At 53.9% G+C, this 23,320-nt stretch overlaps 1 protein-coding gene and 1 non-coding gene across 19 annotated transcripts in view; both read right to left on the bottom strand.

Annotated features, from left to right (window-relative positions):
- SH3PXD2A (SH3 and PX domains 2A) overlaps nucleotides 1-23,320 on the bottom strand; it is a 243,862-nt gene that overhangs the window by 69,574 nt on the left and 150,968 nt on the right. For 15 of the 18 annotated variants that reach the window (XM_081543719.1, XM_081543741.1, XM_081543730.1 and 12 more), the window contains one exon: nucleotides 10,967-10,995. The exons of the other annotated variants lie outside the window; for them this stretch is intronic. In XM_081543719.1, the coding sequence (XP_081399845.1) occupies nucleotides 10,967-10,995 (29 nt within the window). The remainder of the gene's footprint in view (nucleotides 1-10,966; nucleotides 10,996-23,320) is intronic. 18 annotated transcript variants of the gene reach the window in all.
- Nucleotides 7,977-8,049, bottom strand: TRNAC-ACA (transfer RNA cysteine (anticodon ACA)). Its single transcript has one exon. It is a non-coding gene; the product is annotated as a tRNA-Cys (tRNA).

Here is a 23,320-nt window from a genome sequence, read left to right as displayed (position 1 = left end):
CCAGGGAGGAGTCCGGTGCTCAGAGGGAGGATTCCGGTGCTCAGAGGGCCCTGACGTGGCTCACTGCACAACTGTGGCAAGGTGGGGCCACTTCTCGGGGTTCCCCTGGTCTTCACCTCTGACTTGAAAGGGCTGCTCTTTCTTTGTCTCTGTCAGTCCTGGTCAACCATCAACTGCGAGGGAGACCCAGTATATGAAGATTCCCTCCCCAGCAGAGGCCCGTCTGTCAGTCAGGGATTTAATGAGCCCTTCCTAGTACTGGGCACCTGGCTGGGCGGGTCGTGGCCCTGGAATCGTATGGAAGCAGGGCATGTGGCCTCCAGGAGACCACTGGAAGCCAGAGTCCTCCTAACAATAAGGAACAGGTCAGAGGGGCCTTTGGTCTTTGGGGCAAGTTCTCTCCAACTCAGGCATGTGTATTATTTTATAAATCAGAACTTTTTAAGCTTCAACAACTTTAGTGAATGAGTGACCATCTGCAGTGGTATCTCTGAAACAGCATCACCCAGAAGGTATTGGGGGACACAGAGGACGTGCCCCAGTACAGTGGAGAGGACGTGGCACACTCGCACAGCCAATGCTGAGCCTGCCCAGATGCCTCTGCAGGCTGCTCTCCCTCTCCTCCAGGCTGACTCACTGAAAACCTCAGGGAACCAGGGGTGGAAGGCCTCACTCAGCACCCCACCCCCAAGCAGATCTATGCCTCCCTGGGGGAGGCTCCCTCCATCACCCCCCCCATTGTAGCACTTGGACATCACACCATAACTGCTGTTTACTTTCCCACCTCCCTGACCCAGCCGGGACACAGACCTCAGGATGCCCACCTCAATATCCCTGGGCTTGGACTACAGGGCCTGGCACAGAGGGGATACTGAGATGTTCACTGGACCAAATCTACATGACAGCCACAGCCAGTGCCAAGGAGTCAGCTCTAGGTCTGGCAGGAACACCTAATCCTAGGGAGTCTGATACCAGCATCCATTGGGAAACTCACTTCTTATCAATCTAGCTAGCCCTTGAGGGTTCCCCCACCCCCACCTCTGGGAGAGCTGCCATGAGTGTCGGCGGAGACCTGGGCTTAGAGCAGAGAGGGCAACCGAGGTCACTGAAGAAGCTGAGGAAGGGGTCCTCTTACTCAGAACCCTGTGACCAAATGCAAGTGAGGAACTGACAGAGGGCTCTCAGAGCCACTGGGCTCCAGGCAGGGATGGTGTGTGGCCAGGCCATGCGGACCAGGAGGCAGACAAGGAGAAACTACCTGACCCGGACAGATCCGGGATAAGGGATGTTAAAATCTGCCCTGTTTGCAAGGTCTCCCCAGGGGAGCTGATGCCAACAGAGACAGTCTTAATTTGGCTTCTTGTCACTAGCTGTCATCACAGCTTTGCAAAGACCTCACCCTCCTGCTGGGAACAGTTATGTACCCAACGCTGACACACTGATCCAACTCGCAGGGAGCCAAAGGTGGCCCAGGGCCAAGGGGGAGACCCTGGATAACAGGAAAGTCAGACACCTGTGGGGGGCTTTTCCTATACCGCCGTATCAACTAGCCAAATGCAATGTCAGGAGGAAGCATCTCGAAGAGGATGAGCACGGGGAAGTGAACGGACTTTTTGACATGGCTCGATTTTCCTGGTACAAGAATTCAGTCCTAATGTTAACAGAATCCATCTTCTTACCAGCTGCTTGGGTCACATGTGTTGATGACAAGATCCAGGGGGCAAAGCAGAAAGAGTCGGGGAAAAACACTTTTTTTCCTCTCAAAAGTCTAAGTTTTGCTGAAACGCTGGAAAATTTTTCTTTGCCGCCACATTTCAGAACTGACCAATTATAAAAATGTCACGAGCCAACTGAGTTACACACGCTACATTTCTGTTTCTAAACAAAGTAAAGTTCAGATCAGAAAAAGGTGTTAACACAACAAGTAACACACATTTCCCCCGAATCTTTGTTTTTCCACTGGCTTTGTCCTTACTGGAAATGTTGCCTCTTTTGTCACATGTTTATAAACCAAAAAGCCCAAGTGGGGATTTGCTGGACCACAATGTAGGCGTCTCTTCCCCTGAAGAAGAAAACCTTGTGGAAATAAAACTGTCCTCTTAACTGCCCCCCAGGGACATGACCAAATGCACCCTCCAGGGGCAGCCCTGTCTAGTCACAGTCCACCTTGGGGGTCCAAGCCTTCTGCCCCCTCACTGTCTACCTACCCTGAATATGGCCATCAACCCATATAGATGACCTATCCCAAATTGAACCCAGCCTTGATCTCGGGGTACACCTGGGGAGTCCATCAAAGCTGGCTGGTGTTTCTGAGTGCCATCCCCAGAGCTGCTTATTCAGTAGATCTGGGACTGGGAATCTGTGCTTCAACAAGTGGGCTCAGGACTCTCAGCACACCCCTGGGCCTTAGCACATGCTGTCCCCTTCCAGACCATCTTCCCATCACCCCAGCAGGAGAGGTCAGCTGACAGGACTGAGGGGCAGAAAGAAGCTGAGCAAGCAGGATGGAGGGGATCAAGGCTACCTACCTGCTAGTTGCCTCACTTCCCAGGTGTGAGATGTGTACTCCCAGGATTCGGGGAGCCCTCCCTTCCCCCACCCCTGCTCCCTGTGTCCAGCCCAGTAGGGCAGTGGGACCACACTGCCTGTGGCCAGACACACACTTTCTCCATCACATCACTGCCATATAGGCTGGCAGTGGAACTGCCAAACCAATCATCCTCCTTCATTCCCAACTAGTTGGCTTTGAACTCCAGGGGTGACATCAAGCTGGGGACCCAGAGCCACACAAATAAAAATTATTTAAAAGCCCCAGCCCGGGCGAGATGTGCCAGAAGGCAATGACTTCAAGAGACAACGTTCACTCTTGGAACAGGCCGTCGGAGGGTGCCAGGAATGTCTTGGCCGTGTTCTCCAAGCAGCCTGGGCCTTTCTCCCTGAGGATGGATGGCTTGGGCAGAAAACAAAGCTTTGGAAAAGGCTTGCTGATACACTCTCCCAGGTTTCCTTTCCAGACACATCTCCTGCCCTCTCCTTCTTCCTAGCCCTTCATGTCTGCCAGGCTAGACAACCTCTTCTTCCCTCAAACTTCTCAAACACATCCCAAACTCAGAGTCTTTGCTTAGACCCAGCCCTTCTACCAGGAGTGTCTGCCCCCCTATCTGCTCATGCCCACCCCTTCCATCCTCCAGCAAACATCTCCAGCCCCCTCCTCTTGGCTTGTGCCCGCCCCCCCCCAAGCCCCTGGCCCCTTCTGTTTGACTCCCATGCATCACAACCATCCTGGCCCTCATTCATCAATGAATCCCCGAGCACATCCTGCTTTCTCAGTTGAGCTGTGACCTCCATGAGGCCAGGAACCAGTAATCACTTAAAAGAAATGAAAGCCTCCAGGGCAGGACTGAAGGCTGCTGCCATCTGCTTTGTCTCTGCCCCTCTCCCTCTGTGGCTGGTAAGCAGGGCGGGCCCGGGGTCTGAGAGAGGCTGGCCCTACTCTGCATCCCGGGGTGCGGTGGGGGGTGCATTCTCCCAGGGGAAGATGAGGCACCAGAGGCTTTTACAGACCTGCTTTCTCTGCTTCACCCTGGCCCTCCTCACACCCCTGCCTCATTCCAGGATCTGGTGGGAGTGCCATGAGCAGGAAGCCAGGTTCTGCCTGCCCCTCCTCTTGGGAAGGCAGCGGCCCCTCTCTTAGTCACTTCCTCTGTCAAAGTAGTCAGAACCTACAGGCAGGTTTTGCTTTAAGCCAAATACACCTTATTAAAGACCAAATCCATACAAAGAGAAATGAAGGGATACTAGTCACAGCCTGCAAAGGGACCCCTTACCTCATGAAGAATCTCTTGTGCCCAATGAGTCCCCTCTATAGATACCGCAGTGGGGTTGGGGGCTCTTTTGGGGCAGGCCCTCTCCCAGGCTGTGGAACTCCTGCCAGAGGTCTCCAGAGCCCAGTCCTGCTCTCTGTGGATCCCTCGGGTCTCAGGAAGGAACAGACTTCAGTGGAAAGAGGTTTGAATTGGAAGAACCAGATTTGAATCCTGTCTACTTGGCTAGGTGACCTTGGTGAGCTGGACCTGCTTCCTCTGGTCTATAAAAGGGGGATAAGACCACCTGCCCAGGTTATCGGGAGGCTGGCTGGCAACTATGAGATGGTGCACACACAGCCTTCCCACTCTGAAAGGTCTCTCCTGCAGGAGGTAAATGCCAAAGTCAGTAGTCCCTCCTGTTTAAGAGCTGCCTCCTACTCAGAAATGGCTTAACCCTTGGTGTCTCCTGCGCCAGACACTTCCCATGTATTAACTCCTATTCAAGCCTCAGACAACCTGTTGAAGTGCTATGATTATACTCACTTCATAGATAAGCAAACGGAGGCACAGGGAAGTTAAGGACTTGCCTAAGACCACATGGCTGGTAGAGCTGGGACACAAAACTAAGTGTTCCAGCTCCAGAGCCTGTCTTAACTCTACAGAATATTCTGAGACTAGGTTCTGTCTCCTATGAGGTCAGGCCCTCGGTTCATAGAATGAAAATTATGCTTCAAGCCAGGTCTTTTTTTACTCTCAAATCCCCTTCCTTTCTGAACCTATCAATAATTAAAAGGACAACAATGGCAGCTGCTATCATTGGGAGCATGCTATGTGCCACCCCCTGCTAATTCAGTCCTTACCATTCATAGAGGCAGGCACTATTTTTACCCCCGTTTTCCATATGGAGGCATGAGGTCAGAGGTCAAGCAGCTTGCCAGTCACACAGCAAACACGTGGCAGAGCAGGAGCTCAGACCCTGTCTGACACCAAAACAGAAACTCTGAACTCTAGGTGACACGCTTCTCTGTCGTCAGACTACGGTAATACTGATCTCATGAACTCCATCCAATGATGCAACCTGTATGGTACTAAAATGGAAGCTGGCTGAGCTCGCCAAGTTTCCAAGGAAAAGCATAAAGTAAACAGGATTTCACGGGGAACATCAACACTGACCTAAAAGAACAAACTTGCAACACACTTGAGCAACCTCATTTGTATTTAAATGAGCAGCAGCTCATCACAGGACTCCTGGGTGGGATGCGGCCTCAGACACAATCCCAGGGCCAGGATGATCCCAGAGGATCTGTGGACGCCTGTGCCCCCTGGTGGAGCTTCCTAGCCACCGGAACTGGAGCCATGCAACTTACCAGAAGGATGGGGGACCCAGCACATCTTTTCAGGTCTGAGGAGAACGCCCTGCTCTGGGGAGGAGGGGGGAGAGGGTTGGGGGATGGGGGGGCTCCTGCAGCAGTGCTTACCGGGGGGAGACCAATCACCGACTGGCCCATCCTACTGCTGGGCACTGCACAAAGCCCTCTAACTGCATCATGCCCTTGAACCTTCTGCACGTTCCTGCAGGTGGCTGCTACTCCATTTTCAAGGGCGTGTCCATCACTCGGGCTAGGCTACGATCCCCAGTTATCCAACCACACACTCATCCAGGAATGGCTCAGGAGGTATTATGAAGGGGTGATCAGGTTCAACATTAGCTGGCTTTCACCAATGTTACACTTGATACTCTGAGGGGCAGTGGGTCCCTCAGCTGAAATGCTTTATGGGCAGAGCTGAGGCGTTACTGCAGAAGAAATTTCACCTGTGGTCTGCAACCCCAGCCTGCTCTTGGGTTTCAGACTTGCCTGGCTGGTCCCCACAATCACATAGGCCAGTTCCTTGCATGAAATGTAATATACAGAAGCTCCTATGCGTTTGGCTTCTCCAGTTGAATCTGGCCAATACAACAGAAGAGATGAGGGCATGGAGCTCTGGTGAAGAGATCTGCCCAAGGTCACGGGGCTGTGAATGGGAGCCCAGGCAGGCTGGCATAAACTACCCACCATGGCCCACAGCCCACGTCATCCTCCACTGCTGTCCTTGCCCTCTCATCGCTGGTCTCCTCCCCTTGACCATCTCTACTCACTGGTCACAAAAAACCGTTCCGAGAGCTAAGGTAGATCATGTCCCCTCTCCTCAGAACCCCTCAGTGGCTCTTCATCTCTCTCACCGTGAAGGCCGAAACCCTTAAAAGGTCTGACACGGTCTGAGCTGCTGCCCCACCCCCAGCACATCTCTGCTCTCCCCGCTAACACCTTCACCTCCCCTCCATTCCCCACAGCCACAGACTTCCCGGCCGTGTCTTGAGCAGGCAGACCAGCATGCTCCCACCTCTGCGCCTTTGCAGTGGTTGTGCCCTTGGCCTGGATGGCTCTTCCTCGGGTAACCACGCCACTTCCTCGCTTCCCTGTCCAAAAGTACATTGTTGTCTGCACTGTCACTCAGAGTGGACTGCAAACCCCTCGAGAGCAGAAAGGCACATTCCGGGCACCTCAACACTTAACCAGCATACAGCTGGTGCTCAACAAGGGCAGCTGCAGTAGCTGGTCTCCAAACAAGCTGCGCTGGGTCCTGCTCCCCCACCTGCGTGCAAGTGCTGTGTCTTGGCAAAGCCCCGGCTCTCCGCCCCTAATCACCAAAACTCCTCCTCTTTCCAGACAACAACCCTGACTTGAGGCCACAGCAACTCTCCTTCCTGATCTGCAGTGTCATTCATGTACCCAGGCCTTCTTCCATCCACCTGCCATTCAACCAGCACCAGAGGGTCCTGCTATCCGTGCGGGCCCTGCAGCAAGGTCTCTGCTTTCAAGGTGGTGGGACACAGATAACACAAGAAAACCCACAAGGTAACTAGAGTGTGGTCAGTGACATGCAGGGAAGAAGCAGGGTGACCTGAGGGGGGCAGCTGGATAGTGGAGGATGGGGCAGCTTCTCTGAGCAGAAATCTTAAGGAGCCAACCATGGGGAAGAACAGGGAACAGCATTAAGGCCAGGGGGAACAGCAACTGCAAAGACCATGTGAAGAGAATGAGCCTGCTGTGTTTCAGGAATGGAAGGTGATGGGTGTGGCTGAGCAGAGTGCTGGGGTGGGAAAGTGGGGCAGGGGTGAGGGTATAGCCCAGGGTGGGATGGTAGGCAGGGGCCAGAGCACACACAGCTCTGCAAGCTGGGATCAGGGGTATTTCTGGGTGGGTGGGAAATCCTTGGAATTTAAGCAGAAAGACACATTATTTGACCCATATTTGGAGGAGTTCACTCTGTGGCATGGAGAACGGTGTGGAGAGGCAAGGGTGGGAGCAGACAGACTGAGGAGGAAGCTGAGGTCCTCTGAGGGTCGAAGGGGGCTTCTAATGTGTGATAGTGGAGGTGGGAGAAGGGGGTGGGTCTGGAGGTCAGGTGGGCAGGTGAGAGGAAGGGAGGAATCAGGGATGACTTCTTGATGCTGGGCTTGAGCAACAGGGTGGGTGGTGGGAGGAGGAAGATGCGAGAAGGAGCAGGTTCCATGGAGGGAAGGAGCAGAGATAAATTTGAGGCTACACTGTCTTCTGGGTTTCAAGGCCACGAGTCCTGCCTCCTCTGTGAGGCTGCCATCTGTCTAAGCACTTTCTTCCAGTTCACTCCACTCTCCCCAGGTCTGCCTTGTAGTCCTGGCTCTACACTCCATAGGCGATCCCTCCAGGAGATCCTCCAAGGATGAACTGGGGCTTTGGGGACTACAGTGTGACAAGAGGTGGCCAGGCAACAAGCACTCGTGTTCTCTATGCAAACATTCCTGACTGGAGTCACTCTGAGAAGCTTCGTGAGCTTCATCACAGAGCAGAGTGAAACCCCAGACATGAACTCAGACCCCTACTTTGCCACAGACTCCAGGCAGCCACCCTTGGAGACTTAGCTTCTCATTTGTGAAATGGGAATCCCATCAGCCACCATGCAACGTGGCTCTGAGTAGGAAATGAAGAAATAGATATATAAAGTTGCCAGTACATAGTGAAAGTGAAGTTGCTTAGTAGTGTCCAACTCTTTGCAACCCCATGGGCTGTAGCCTACCATGCTCCTCCGTCTATGGGATTTTCCAGGCAAGAGTACTGGAGTGGGTTGCCATTTCCTTCACCAGAGGATCTCCCTGACCCAGGGATCGAACCTGGTTCTCCTGCATTGTAGGCAGATGCTTTACCGTCTGAGCCACCAGGGAAGTCCTCCAGTACACAGTAGATGCTCACTAAATAATAATAGTAGCTAGCACTTCAGGAGAACTGTCCAGGGTGTAGGCAGTGTTCTAGGCAGACTTATATATAAAAGTTTATATAATTTTCATTATAACCATGAGGTGTGTATTAGTCAGGATTCTCCAGACAAATAGAACAGAATATTGATAGAGAGAGAGAGAGAAAGAAGAGAGGGAAGAATTGGCTCATGTGACTGTGGGGCCTTGATGAGCCCACAATCTGCTGGGGTAGGCATATAGGCTGGAGACTCAAGGAAGAGCTATAGTTCAGGTCCAGAGATGTTGGCAGAATTCCTTCTTGCTTGGGGGAGGTCAGTCTTTCCCTTAGGCCTTCAACTGATCAGATGAGGCCAACCCACATTAGGGAGGGTAATCTACTTTACTCAAGGTCCACTGATTTAAAAGTTAATCTCATTCAAAAAACATCTTCACGGAAACATCCAGAATAATGCCTGACAAAATATCTGGGCACTGTAGGCCAGTCAAGTTGACACAGAAAATTAACTCTACAAGGTGGGTAAGAATACTATCCCTAGTTTACAGAAGAGAAGACAGGCACAGAGAGGGTAGGAGGACTGCCCAAAGTCTGAACAGCCAGATTCTAAACTCCTGCCATCTGGCTCCAGAGCTGACTCTTTTAACCATGACAGTAAGTGGCCATTATCATAAGCACAGCAGCATAAATTAAATTTCTCCATCCATCCTTTTCCTGGCCTGAGAGTGGAAGGCAGAGAAACCAGGGAAGCTTTCCCTGGGTGGAGCCCTGCCTTGCTTAGGAAGCAGCACAGAATCTGAGGCTCAGAGATTGAGGGCAGGGCACCTGGGAGGTTATCTGGTCCAGTCCATGACTCTACGGGGGGGGGAAACTGAGGCTGAGAGTAGACAAGGGACTCACCCAGGGTCCCAGGGCTTCAGAAAGTGATGATGATGACAATAAATCATGCTTCTACAGCAGTAATTATCTCCTAGGGACTTTTCTGCATTAACTTCTTGAATCTTCTACATGTGAGACAGAGAGCGTCATTTATCCCTGTTTTTTTCAGGAATGAGGAAACTGAGGCAGAGAGGTCATGAAACCGGTGCCAGAATCTCAGCCCAGGCTCAACCAGTCACTGCACCTCTGAGGTCCAGGGAAAGTTTCTTGGGGAGGAGGGGGTATGCTAAGTCACTTCAGTCATATCCAACTCTTTGAGACCCTATGGACCATTCGTCCTCCAGCCTTCTCTGTCCATGGGATTCTCCAGGCATGAATACTGGAATAGGTTGCCATGCCCTCCTCCAGGGGAGCTTCCCAACTTAGGGATCGAACCAGCGTCTCTTAAGTCTCCTGCACTGGGAGGTGGGTTCTTCACCACTAGTACCAATCCCAGGTTTGCCCCTCCTTCCCAGTTCTCCCACCTAGGGCGCTGGCTACAAGTGACCGCTGAGAAGATGCTGCAGTTCTTCAAGTTCATGAGGCAGCCTCAGCCTCCTGTGCACGGAGGAAATGCCCCGCGGTACAGCGGTGGGCACACCTGAAACGCCCCTGCCCAGGTGACAGGCACGTGTGTGCGTGTGCCTCATCCCACAGCTGGACACAAACACACATGCCAACCCACAAACAGATACACACTGGCACACACACCTAAACAAGTAAACACGTCCTCAAGAGCACACAGCTATGAAACCCCGCATGAACACACACACACACCCCCCACATGCCTCCTATATAGGACACATCTGTCCTCATCCCAATTAACATATAAGCGAACACTGATATACACAAAACATAGGAAGGAACCCACACTCAGAAACACACCATGCAATCACAGCTACCCCAATTCACAGCCCATCTTTCACACACAGGCATATTCCTCTACTGATCCAGGGTTCAAAGCACCTGGACACAAGTACCTGCCCACAAGGTGAGCCGCTAATGTGAGCCACGTGTTCTTCCATACTTCCCACACCCCCAAGGGCCAGAATCCCCCCTCCCCCCGCTGTCCACACCCACAACTCACCACCCCCATAAGTAGGAATAACACACAGATCGTTCCAATCCCTTCCCTACCCCGCAACTCCCAGTACACACTCATCCCTAAATACAAGGGACCACCCTCCCCCAATTAACTGCACACCGCCCACGTGCAAGCATTTGCCCAGTTCGTCCCCCTACCCCGCCCCCGCGAGAATCCTGACCCCAGCGGACAGCGCCCAGCACACAGCGTCCAGCGTCCAAGGATTTGCTCCGCCGCTCCCTGTCTCCACCCCCTTCGCAAACTCGGGGTGAACCCTGGCACCTGCCGGGCCAATGCCGGGGCAGGTCAGTGCCCTACCACCCGGTCTCCGAGGGCCACCGCGCAGAGCCCCCACTCCCGCAGCGTGGACCAGGCGCTCATAGTCGGGGGAGGAGGGGCAAGGCTGCTCTTCAGGCGTTAGAAACTCACAGTCACTCGGGCACGACCCCCCCCTCCCCCCCACCGCGCCCTGCTCCTGGATCTCACCTTCTCTCGGGGAAAACCCAGCATTAACCCTTCCGTGGCTGCCGCACCGCGGTAAGGACCAGGGAGAAATTCCAGCAGTGCCCAGCAGTCGGCCCCGCAGCCCCAGGGGGAGGATCCGGCTGCACACGTTGCGCGGATCTAGGGGGCTTAGGCCCCCCACTCTCCATGCACCCACTCCCATCAGCACCAGGGAGAGCCCGAGGGACGCGGAGGGAGGAGGGGGTGCGAGTACCAGAGGTCTTAGGGGGCAGGAGCTGGGGATGGGGGCAACAGAAAGGGAGCAGGACCACGGGGCAGGCGGGCGAGGACAAACCCCTAGAAAGTCCCCCGCAGGGTCAGAGCGGCGCGTGCACGAAGCAGGAGGGGAGGTTGGAGGGAAGAACGACCGGAGGTTCCCTTACCTGATTTCCTCTTGGAACTGCCGTAGTCTCTGAAAAAGAAGCAACAACACACAGACATGGTTAGGGTCGTGCGGGGGCGCGAGGCTGCTGCGCTGCGGCTGCCGGGCACTCACGGGCCGGTGCTCATGTGATTCCCGCTGCCGGCGAGCCGCGCGCTCCGCAGCCGCACGCACTGCGCGCCGCGCCCGCCCGCGAGGGCCCCCGCCTGCCCTGCCTCCCCTCCGGGCGCGATCGGCCCGCCTCGCCCCGCCCCGCCCGGCCGCCCGCACCCCCGCCCCGCCCCTGCTCGGTGGGCCACTCGCGCCCTTTCCCAGGCACCTTCCCCCGAGCTCCGATGGGGGAGGACGAGGCAGGGTCCCAAGCACTTCTTTAACAGGGAAACTGAGGCCCCGGGGAGTGGTCGCTAGAACCCAGGCTCTGCAGCGCACCGGGAGCCCACTCCCCACCCCTGCCAAACTTCCCCTCCCAGTGCTTTGCCCACTCAGCCTTTAAAGTCACGATCGAAATGGTACTTCCTTCACCTGTCTTGCCTGACATCCTCCCCTTGCAGGCCCTGCCGTAATTATAGATTTGTGTGACCCTTTGATGGAAGTCCGCCCCCACCCTAGACCTATGGGTCCCTGAGGTCACACTATGCCTTGTCACCTCCAACTGCACCCCTTGGCCAGGCAGTGGTGATGGATGAATAGGGACTGTAGGCTTAATGCTGACCAGAAAGGCTCAGGCTGGGAACCCCCAATAGGGGGTAGGCAGAGCATACTGCCAGGTATGGTGGCTAAACTTCCAGTGAGCACTGGGTTCAAATCCTGTCGCTAGAAATAACTGCTGGGGGACTGGAGGTATGTAAGACTGTAGCCTGCCAGGCTCCTCTGTTCATGGAATTTACCAGGCAAGAATACTGGAGCAGGTTGCCATTTCTACTCCAGCAGATCTTCCTGACCCAGGGATCGAACCTGAGTCTCCTGCATAGGCAGGCAGATTCTTTACCACTGTGTCACCTGGGAAGTCTGTTAACAGCTTTACCTGCCCTGGTCTGCTCCAGCCTGGAGCCTGCTCTGCCCTCCAGCAAGGAGTTAACCCAGACTCAGCCACAGGCTCCCTCCCAGTCCTGCCCCCACTGCCTTCCTGCCCCTGCTCCTGCCGTTGGCTCCTCCCCGCACCCTTGCAAAAAAGCAAAATGGCTGTCTGAGGAGGCCTTAAAAACAGCTGTCAAAAGAAGAGAAGCTGAAAAACAAAGGAGAAAAGGAAAGATATACCCATTTGAATGCAGAGTTCCAAAGAATAGCAAGGAGAGATAAGAAAGCCTTCCTCAGCGATCAATGCAGAGAAATAGAGGAAAACAACAGAATGGGAAAGACTAGAGATCTCTTCAAGAAAATTAGAGATACCAACGGAACATTTCATGCAAAGATGGGCACAATAAAGGACAGAAATGGTATGGACCTAACAGAAGCAAGAGATATTAAGAAGAGGTGGCAAGAATACACAGAAGAACTGTACAAAAAAGATCTTCACGACCCAGATAATCACAATGGTGTGATCACTCACCTAGAGCCAGACATCCTGGCATGTGAAGTCAAGTGGGCCTTAGGAAGCATCACTATGAACAAAGCTAGTGGAGGTGATGGAATACCAGCTGAGCTATTTTAAATCCTAAAAGATGATGCTGTGAAAGTGCTGCACTCAATATGCCAGCAAATTTGAAAAACTCAGCAGTGGCCACAGGACTGGAAAAGGTCAATTTTCATTCCAATCCCAAAGAAAGGCATGCCAAAGAATGTTCAAACTACCGCACAATTGCACTCATCTCACACGCTAGTAAAGTAATGCTCAAAATTCTCCAAGCCAGGCTTCAGCAATAGGTGAATCGTGAACTTCCAGATGTTCAAGCTGGTTTTAGAAAAGGCAGGAACCAGAGATCAAATTGCCAACATCCGATGGATCATCGAAAAAGCAAGAGAGTTCCAGAAAAACATCTATTTCTGCTTTATTGACTATGCCAAAGCCTTTGACTGTGTCGATCACAATAAACTGTAGAAAATTCTTAAAGAGATGGGAATACCAGACCTGACCTGCCTCTTGAGAAATCTGTATGCAGGTCAGGAAGTAACAGTTAGAACTGGACATGGAACAACAGACTGGTTCCAAATAGGAAAAGGAGTACGTCAAGGCTGTATATTGTCACCCTGCTTATTTAACTTATATGCAGAGTACATTATGAGAAATGCTGGGCTGGATGAAGCACAAGCTGGAATCAAGATTTCTGGGAGAAATGTCAATAACCTCAGATATGCAGATGACACCACCCTTATGGCAGAAAGTGAAGAAGAACTAAAGAGCCTCTTGAGGAAAGTGAAAGAGGAGAGTGAAAAAGTTGGCTTAAAGCTCAATATTCAGAAAACTAAGATCATGGCATCTAGTCCCATCACTTCATGGCAAATAGATGGGGAAACAGTGGCTGACTTTATTTTTGGGGGCTCCAAAATCACTGCAGATGGTGACTGCACCCATGAAATTAAAAGATGCTTACTCCCTGGAAGGAAAGTTATGACCAACCTAGACAGCATAGTAAAAAGCAGAGACATTACTTTGCCAACAAAGGTCCATCTACTCAAGGCTATGGTTTTTCCAGTGGTCATGTATGGATGTGAGAGTTGGACTATAAAGAAAGCTGAGCGCTGAAGAATTGATGCTTTTGACCTGTGGTGTTGGAGAAGACTTTTGAGAGTCCCTTGGACTGCAAGGAGATCCAACCAGTCCATCCTAAGGGAGATCAGTCCTGAGTGTTCATTGGAAGGACTGATGTTGAAGTTGAAACTCCAATACTTTGGCCACCTGATGTGAAGAACTGACTCATTTGAAAAGACCCTGATGCTGGGAAAGATTGAAGGCTGGAGGAGAAGGGGACACAGAGGATGAGATGGTTGGAGGGCATCACAGGCTCAATGGGTATGAGTTTGTGTAAACTCTGGGAGTTGGTGATGGACAGGGAGGCCTGGCATGCTGCAGTCCATGGGGTTGCTAAGAGTCGGACATGACTGAGCGACTGAACTGAACTGAACTGAACTGCACCCTTGCATCTACCAGTCCTCAGGGGAGTCTCTAAGACAGGTCTATTAAATGCTGAGATAGGGCTGGATGGTGATCTATGTGGAGACCAAGGGAAATGCTCGTTTCCTTGGGGATCAAAGAAAATGCCAATTGCCCAGCTTCAGTCAAAGAGAACTGGCAGCTAGGTCTGCCGGCTGGCAAGACAAGGTCTCCTGGAGGAAAAGACAGCAGGTTCACTGGGAAGGGAGTCATCCTCATGGACTCCCCAAGACTCCAATCCTGGGAGTCTAGGGGGTGACCTGGGCTTTGAGGGCATTTGTTAAGCTTCAAGGTGCTTTGCTTCCACAGCCTAGGAAGAGGGTTTCCTAGGCTCCTAGGTTTCCCACAGAAGCCTGTGAGTAGGAATGCTGGGGCTGAGGCCCAGGAACCTCCATTTCTGATACCATTCCCTCCCCTCTCCCCACCAGCCCTCTTGTTTGAGAACCTCCTCAGTATTCCAAGCCTCTTTCAATCCTCACATCCACACTAAGGAGGTTCTATCATACACATCTTACAGATGAGGTTTGGTCACTGCCCAGGGTCATCCAAGCTGGGGAAGGGCTGTGGTTTATGAGCTCCCCTGCCCCCATGAAACTGCATCACGGATGGGGGAAACCTGCTGAATCTGTTGCCTTCAAAAGGCAGGTGGGAGAGTTCCCATTTGCCCCTGTCCCCGGTCTGTCAGTCCAGGAGGGCCAGAGCCAGAGTCAGCTCCCTCGGGCAGAATGGAGATGGGGAGACACTGTGTAGAAGGGCCTGGTTGTGACCATTGAAGCTCTGCCACGGGGAGAATTCCCAGGGAGGAGAAGGAGAGTGTTACATGGCGGCTACATCCAGCCCAGCAGACCTGCATCTCCCAAGGAGAGGCTTTGTTTCTCAGGCCTTATTGCCGAGTGGGGCCTGAGGAAGGGCAGAGAGTGGAGGGCCAGGATCAGCTCCCCTCCCCTGCCCCACCACCTCCCCGCTGGTCCTGCAGGAGAAGCCTCTGGCCCGGGGACCACAATGGCCCACTGCCCATCCCCTGGCGGCCAGCAGACCAGATGGGAGGGTGTGGCTTCCTTGCAGTGATGGCCATTGCATTGTCCCCACTCTGTTTGTGCAGCTGCGCTGCCCATGATGCTCTTTGAGCTTGTTAACAGCCCCCAAGGAGAGACAGGCAGGTCATTACCGTGTGACGGGAGCATGTCGAGGCTCAGGAGTGGGAGAGGGACATAGTTCATGGCTGCTGAGGCCGCTCTGTGCCAGGCCCCATCAGTGATTCTCAACCTGAGCATTCAACAGGGTCATCTGGGGAGCCAGAGTTACAAGTTCAGACGTGGCCCCCACCCCTGAGCTGACGAACCTAGTGGCTGCATCTCGGATGAGCCCCCCAAGGCTGCCCCAGTGTTGGTTGAGAACCCCAGGTCCAGCACAGTCTCTGCCCAATCACTGAAATCCCTGTAAGCAGCAGTGGTGCCAGGGGGCACTCCAGTTCCTGTACCACAACCTCCACTGGGACTCTAGCCACCCCCAAGAAAATGTTGCTTAGTAAGAACAATGAGCTTGAGGTGCCAAAGAAGCTTCCAGACAATCCCTGCCTGCTCCCCACAACCAGCCCCAGCCAGCCTGTCCTTCAACTAGAGGATGAGCCCTTCCCTTCAAGGACTCCTGGATCCTGTGGTCTCCTTTTTTGGGCAGGTGAGGACAGGAAAGCTTAGAGAAGCAGGACATATTCAAGGTCACACAGTGAGTAGGTGAGGCTGGGAATGGAGGCTGAGAACCTGGGCCTTCTTTGGGTCAAGACCAACCCCCAAATGCTGCCACCAGTGGGTGCAGGGGAGGAGGGCAATGCCAGCCCTGGGGGCCTGAGAAGCACATGGGTTAATGGGGTGGAGGCTGAGGCCCTGGCATGGGGGGCCCAGGCTGGGGCTGGATGGTGGGACTGGCAGGCCTAGGACTCCTTCCACAGGGTCTGGCCTCCAGCCTGAGTAGGGGCGGCCCTAATAGGAAACCTCTTGGAGGTTTCCGGTTGGGCACCTTTTAGCAAAGCCATTTCATATTTTTAGCCGTTGGATGTGCTGAGAAGCAGCTTAGATATCCAGTGGCTGGGACTCCCCCATCCCTCACATACCAGGGCATGAGGCGGGGTGGGGAGAGGCAGGGATCTCCCACTTCCTGCTGCCCTGCAATCAGTCCTGGCCTGGGCAGGACAGCAGACCCTTCATCAGAGTCCAGTTCCCCAATAACTCAAGACCCCCTCCCCACCTCCCCTCCTTGCTCAGTTCTTGCCCGGAGCTGGTGCTGACAGCCCCCACGCCCCTGGCAATTCCACTCCCTGTAGGTCACAGTCTAGCCTGCTTCCGACTTGCTGCTGAATCACCATCTCCTGGGGAGTCACAGGAAGGGAGAAAGGGAGGGGAGGAGAGGCTGGCGTCTCCCTCTAGTGCCGCCAGAAGCTAATGTAATTGAAAAGGCCTCCCAGGCTGTCTTGACACGGCTCCGTCAGGCCACTCAGCCTTCTCTGCAACTAGTCCGGGGGTGACCAAGGCCACAGTGACGAACCATCCTGGGCAAAACTGGACACGGGACTTTCAGGGCTCAAACTGGGAAGGTCACAGACAAACCAGGATAGTTGATCACCAGATGGTGTACAGGTCAGGCCTGGCTGGGGAAAAAGGGTGGGGTTCCTCCAACCCAGCATCACACCCTTCCCCCATTTAAACAGGGGACTCCCCCTCCGCAGCCTATGTGATATAAACAGTTCACTTAGGATGTTGCTGTCAGCAGCATGAGAGAAAGTGCTGGAAGCAGATTTCAGTTCAACTTTCTGCTACTTGCTAGCTGGGTGGTCATCCTGAGCTACTTCCTTTACCTTGTGAGCCTCTATTTCTCTGTGTACAGGAGGAGGATAGTAACTGTAGCAACCCATTAGGATTTGGGGAGCATGAAACACACAGTGCTCTTAAAGAGGCTCAAGTAGTGCCCGGCACAGAAAATGCTATAGAAATGCTTATTTTCTCACCCCTGGACCTGACCCCACCTCTGTTGCTACCCTGTTTGAACTTGGCAAAGTCCTGTTTGAACTTGGACCCTGCAGAACCCCCTCAAACCAAAGGAAGGGACTTCTTAAGGACCCCACCATGATGCTGGTGGCACAGTACCATGCAGGGGCAAATCCAGACTACTCTGCACAGTTTCAGGCTTTCAGACACCAAACCAGCGCTGGTGTCTGTCAAGTACCGTCCACAAAGGGAAAGCCTGTTTGTACACACAGTGTTTGAATAGGGCTTGTCTAGAAACAGCCACATTTTCAAGGTGACACTGATCCACAGGAATTGGCAAACTCTGGACTCGTGTATTGGAATGCATCTAACCTCCAAAGAGCGGCAAATGCTCAGAGCCCCGAACCAAGAGATGATCGTGCTAATGGCACTCAGAAAGGCCAGCCTTCCTTTTTTGTTCCCCCTTTCATTTCTCTTGGTGAGACAGGCTGTGCTCCTTCCCTGGACATTCCAGGGAAGGGGCTGGTGCTGGATACAGAAAAGAGGGAGAGGCTGGAGCGAGGGGGCGGGAAAGGCATTTAACAGGTCCCGTGTCTGGGCCACCTGTTTTTGCACATGCTTCCCCTCCCTTTCTTGAACAGATATTTGCCCTGCAGTGCTCTGAAGTGGGCAGAGGTGGTGTTAATCCGTTTTGTGGATGAGGAGACTCAGGTCCTGAGGGCTTAAGTGGCTGGCTGGGGCTCACAAAGTTCCATTGACATCCTGACCCAGAGGGCTCCCCACGTTGAGGTCCACCAGGGACTGGGGTGCAAGGAGAGGACGCGCGGGCAGGAGAAGTGGGTTCTTGCTGGGGAAAGGAGGTAGCCATCCTGCCGGTGAGGGTTCCCAGAGTGAGAGGCAAAGCCAGGAAGAGCCCCTGAGACAAAGGAGAGACTAGGAGAGAAAGCCCACTCTGGCGGGCTGGCTGTGTGGAAGGATGCTGAGTCCCTACCCCATGGCATTCTGAGTGCTGCAGGGCTGCGCCCTTCCCTGCCTGCAGCCCCCTCCTCCCTGCCCCCCCACCCCCCGCTCCCCACACTGTCGTTCCTGTCAGCAAGTGCCCTGGCAAAGGAGGACATGCACGCACTGCCAGCCTGATGTTCTTACCCCCTGTCTGCTGGCTGACATTGGCTGTTTGGCCCAGGACGCCTGTCTGCAGGGCTGCGGCTGCTGGGAACCGCAGGTTGCCAGATGGCTGTGGGTGACCTTGAGAGCCAAGCGGTCTTCTTGGGGTCGTGGGTGGGACCTGGATCATTGGATCATGGGGACGGTGGGGGTCTGGGGGTGACGGTATGCAACCTTGGCTAGGGGAGTGACGTGGAGCCCTTAAGGTGTGCAGCAATGGTTCTGACTGCTGTTATTAATCAGTAAGCGCTTTGTGGCTCCTGCAGGAGGCAGCCTTGTGAAGGCCTGAGCAGGCATGGGAGAAATATGTGACTTCTACTTCTGGCCTGCGAGTCTGGGGTGAAATTAGGGGAACAAAACTGCACAGCACAGTGAGAAAGGTAACATTCTGAGACAGCCCATGCTGAGAGTCACAGGAGAGGTTACCCACCAGGCGCAGAGAAGAGAGAGATCCTAGGGCTGTAGGGCATCCAAGGTGGCTTCCTGGAGGAGGAAGCCGTGAGCTGGGCCTTGGAGGAGCAGAGGAGTTTGGATCCATGGAGAGGGTAGAGAGGGAGAAAGTTCAAGAAGCAGGAACAAGGAGCTCTGAAGAGGAGGAGCTGAACTACTGGGGAGGATTGGTGAGCAGAGGGACAGGCAGGGGAAAGGCCAGGCTGGGGGCGGGGGGGGGGAGACCGGAGCGGGGAAGGGTAGGGCTTTGAAGTCCTGCTCCGAAATCTGGAAGGTTTCAGAATGGAGGAGTGATAGGGTCAGGGCCTGGCTGGGGGAAGGTTTTTTGTTAAGAGGCTGAGGTGGACAGCGAGAGGGCGGGCAGGAGAGGCTGTGATGACTCTGAGCCTGAATGTCCACACCCCACCCCCGCCGGTTCTGGGCCTGGCTCTGCCCCTCCATGGCCGGTAGACCTGGCCAAGACACTTCCAACTAGAGCTTTTTGAATGCCAGGTTGTGACCCATAAGTGAGTTCTGAAACCAACTTGTGGGTCCCCACAAGCATGTTTAAAAGGTAAAACAGCCATCTCCAAACTTTTGGACCCCAGGCACTGGTTTTGTGGGAGACAATTTTTCCATGGACGGGCAGTGGGGGGTGGGTGGGTTGGAGACCCTTGAGGTAGAACAGGCAAAATGATCTTGTCACCCAGAGCTAAGATGAAATACGATTCTGTGAACCTTGGGCTTCAGCCGTCTGTCTACTCATCCACTTGTCTGTCTGTATTGGATTGTGATGTGAAATTTCTCACCATGGCAGATAAAGGTTTAGAAACACCAACCAATTCTCAAGCCCTCAGTTTCCCCATCCATGTAAGGGGGCCTCTCTGACTGGCCTCAGGAGCTGGTAACTCTTCTTTGTAAAACCAAAACACTGAGACAGTGAATGTGGCTCCAGAGGCCGAGCGAGGAGGCTCTGGGGGCAGGGGCTTTGGGTGGGCTGAGGGCTGGAGCTTTCCACCCCACAGAGCCCCAGCTGGGCTTCTGTTCTGGCATTTGAGAGCCCTTGCACGGAATGGTCTTGAGGGGCAGCGACCTCTAGGGAAGACAGACAGGGGTTGGCGGAGGCATGAATCTGTTCTTTGCCCCCATGTGTGCCCTGGTCTGAATCATGGCACTGAGGGCCCTTGTGTCCAACAAGAATCTATCCTTTCTCCGCAAGGCCTGTTTGCTCCAGGGTTCTGAGAATGGGCCCCATTGTGTCATGTGGACAGTCCAGCAAGGCCGGAATTCCTGCCCTGGGTGAAAAAGCTGAATTCCTGGGGAGGGAAGAGGTCCCCACTAACCCCAGGCTGTGTCTCAGAGAGGCCCATGCCAGGCGATCACAGACCCAGAAACCTCCAAGGTCTTATGCTAGTCTCTCAAACACCCCAGAGGGTCTCTGCTGCTGCTCTGTCCACAGCAAAAGGACAAAGCCCCATCTGTCTGTCTGCCTCCTCATGAAGATCGGACTTACCACTCTGGCAAAGGCCCTGAGCAACGTCTCCAGCCCAGGGATGGCTCCAGGCCTCCAGCAGAGGGTTAGGAGTGTGAGCGGGCTTGAGCCTGGTTCAGATACCACTTTGGGACAGAGGCAAGTTTCTTAACCTCTCCGTACCTTCATTTGTCAAAAGGGATGAAATAAGCGCCTACATCTGCTGCTGTTGTGGGGATTACCTGGGATCATGTGCAAAGCTCTTAGAATGGCATTGGGCATATGGGGCCTGGCCAACAGCCTGGGTTCACGAGAGGGGCTGGGTTTGGAGTGTGGGCAGCAGCCAGAGTAGAGGAAGTGTTGCCTGGCCCCTCACCACCATGGGCTTCGGAAGAGCCTGGCTCTGTCGTCCGTGGTGCCAGCTCAGGACCAGGAAAACAAAGAGTGTGCGCAGTCCCAGGCGTCCCACCCAGATGTGACTGACATGCAGTCCATGGAGGAGAGGAAGGGTGGGGAATGGTGAAAGCTGCTGCTGCTAAGTCGCTTCAGTCGTGTCCGACTCTGTGCGACCCCATAGACGGCAGCCCATCAGGCTCCGCCGTCCCTGGGATTCTCCAGGCAAGAATACTGGAGTGGATTGCCATTTCCTTCTCCAGTGCATGAAAGGGAAAAGTGAAAGTGAAGTCGCTCAGTCGTGTCCGACTCTTAGCGACCCCATGGACTGTAGCCTACCAGGCTCCTCCGTCCATGGGATTTTCCAGGCAAGAGTACTGGAGTGGGGTGCCATTGCCTTCTCCGAATGGTGAAAGGGGCAGTGGCAAAGTCTGTGATGGGGTTCCATCATGAAATCCCGGGAGAGAAGGGCAAGGAGGGTCTTCCATGTTTGCAGGCCTTCTCTGTCTCTCTCCAAGTGCATTTGTCTAGCTGTTCATCCATCCATCCATCCATCCATCCATCCACCCACTCATCCATCAGTGTCTTAACTGAGGAGTTACTAGAGACACAGCCTTGCATTTGAGCAGAAGTGGTGGGAAACATAGTTCTGCCCTCACAGGGCACATACCATCTAGTTGGAGACACAAGACAAAAACCCAGCAAAAGAAAACATGCAAGTCACCTGGTGATTAGGTGCTACAAAGCCTTGTCAAAAGGACATATTGTGGGGATCTTCCCCGGAAAAGGGAGGTCAGAGTGAGGTGGGTGGGGAGGTCTACCTGGAAGGGGAAAGCATAGAGCTACCTGTGAAAGACGGATATTTAGAAAGAGCAGAGGCAGGAAGGAAATTTGGAGTGGAAGGGACGATGTGAGCAAAGGTGCAGGGACAGAACAGATGTGGGATCCTGCGTGTGTGTGTGTGCGTGTGTGTGTGCGCGTGCATGTGGCGTCTGGGAGGCTGAATGCCTGGGGGGACAGGACATGCAGCTGGGGCTGGACTGCAAGCCAAGGAAAGTGGCTCAGACTTTAGAAGGAACCCAGAGGCGATGTTTGTAACAAAAGACTTTCCCCTGGACAGCGGTGACACCAGCTCTAGGACTGAGAACTGGGTTCCCATCTGGTTCTGGTTCTTCCTGTTCAGGGGGCAGGATGGGGACTTCTTCAGGAGACAGAGACAGCTCCCAAGCTGCCATGGCCCTGACTGAAGAGGTGCGGTGTGTGTGTGTGTGTGTGTGTGTGTGTGTGTGTGTGTGTGTGTGTGTGTGTGTGTGTGTGTGTGTGTGTGTGTGTGTGTGTGTGTGTGTGTGTGTGTGTGTGTGTGTGTGTGTGTGTGTGTGTGTGTGTGTGTGTGTGTGTGTGTGTGTGTGTGTGTGTGTGTGTGTGTGTGTGTGTGTGTGTGTGTGTGTGTGTGTGTGTGTGTGTGTGTGTGTGTGTGTGTGTGTGTGTGTGTGTGTGTGTGTGTGTGTGTGTGTGTGTGTGTGTGTGTGTGTGTGTGTGTGTGTGTGTGTGTGTGACAGACACGGGGGGCCCACTGCTGAGTACACCTCCGGCTTGCTCCTTGGCCGTGGGCCCTGCACTCCCCAGCCCTGGTCTCATTTGGAGCCGGGGTTGGAAAGTTGGGAGCCTGGGCCAATGGCTTCCTGCTTCCCACGGAGGCCCAGGAGCCCGTCCAAGGCCCAGCTGTGCCTGTTCCTACCTCGGCCGCTGTGGGAAAGAGTGCTCAGAGGAGGGCTGCGGGCCTCTCCCAGGCGCCTGGCCCACTGCAAGGCCTGGGAGGGCAGGGGCTCTCGGAACCTGCATGGTCACCTGTGACAGCAAGAGAACCATCTCCCAGGTTTTCCAGAACTCTGTCTCACAAATGCGCGAACACTGTGGACTCAGACGTGCCAGGCCCCTTGACAGCTGCTTGATGTTGTTCCTGGGGCAGGTGCCTTAGGCCCCTTTTACAGATGAGGCTCAGACAGCTTAAGTAACTTGCCTGGTGCCCCACAGCTAGCAATGAGGAAGCAAGGCCGCAGAATGATGATTGTCTGTGCTCACAGTAACCCCTCGCACTCTCCAGCCATCTCTAGTTTCTCACAACCTGCCACGGCCTGGGGAGGGCCAGCTTGTCCAGGAAGCCCACTGATTTTGACCTCCAATGGCACCGAGTGTCCCAGTTTGGCCCCCAACACCTAGTACTGCCCTACCTGGAGCTGCCTGAATTCCCCATGATCACTGATGGAAATGGCATCTCCAGTGCCCAGTATGGTGGCCACTGTGGCTGTCGAGCACTTAGGAGCTGACTAATGTGATCCAAGAACTAATTATTTTTTTGGCCACGCCATATAGTTTATGGGATTTTAGTTCCCTGACCCAGAATTGAACCCAGGCCCTGGCACTGAAAGCCCAGAAGCCTAACCACCAGGGGACTCCCCAGGAACTAAATTTTTAACCTTGAAAAAGTGAAAGTGTTAGTCACTCAATCGTGTCCAAATCTTTGTGACCCCACGGACTGTAGCCCGCCAGGCTCCTCTCCCTGTGGGATTCTCCAGGCAAGAATGCTGGAGTAGGTGGCCATGTCCTTTTCCAGGGGATCTTCCCAACCCAGGGATCGAAGCCGGGTCTCCCAGATTGCAGGCAGATTCTTTACCATTTGAGCAACGTAATTAAAATTAAAGACACCAAGCTGGACCACCCAGCATGGGGTTCATGAGACCTGGGGGACAGCAGCCTTCTCTGTGCCTCAGTGTCCTTGACTGAAAAAATCAGGGTTCTAGACTGGGCCCCACATGACTTCTGCCC

This window comes from Giraffa tippelskirchi, chromosome 2, assembly GCF_054371585.1.
Source record: "Giraffa tippelskirchi isolate mGirTip1 chromosome 2, T2T-mGirTip1v1.2.pri, whole genome shotgun sequence".
Lineage (NCBI taxonomy): Eukaryota > Metazoa > Chordata > Mammalia > Artiodactyla > Giraffidae > Giraffa > Giraffa tippelskirchi.
Note: the sequence above shows the minus strand (reverse complement) of the source record. Positions and strands in the feature narration are given on the sequence as shown.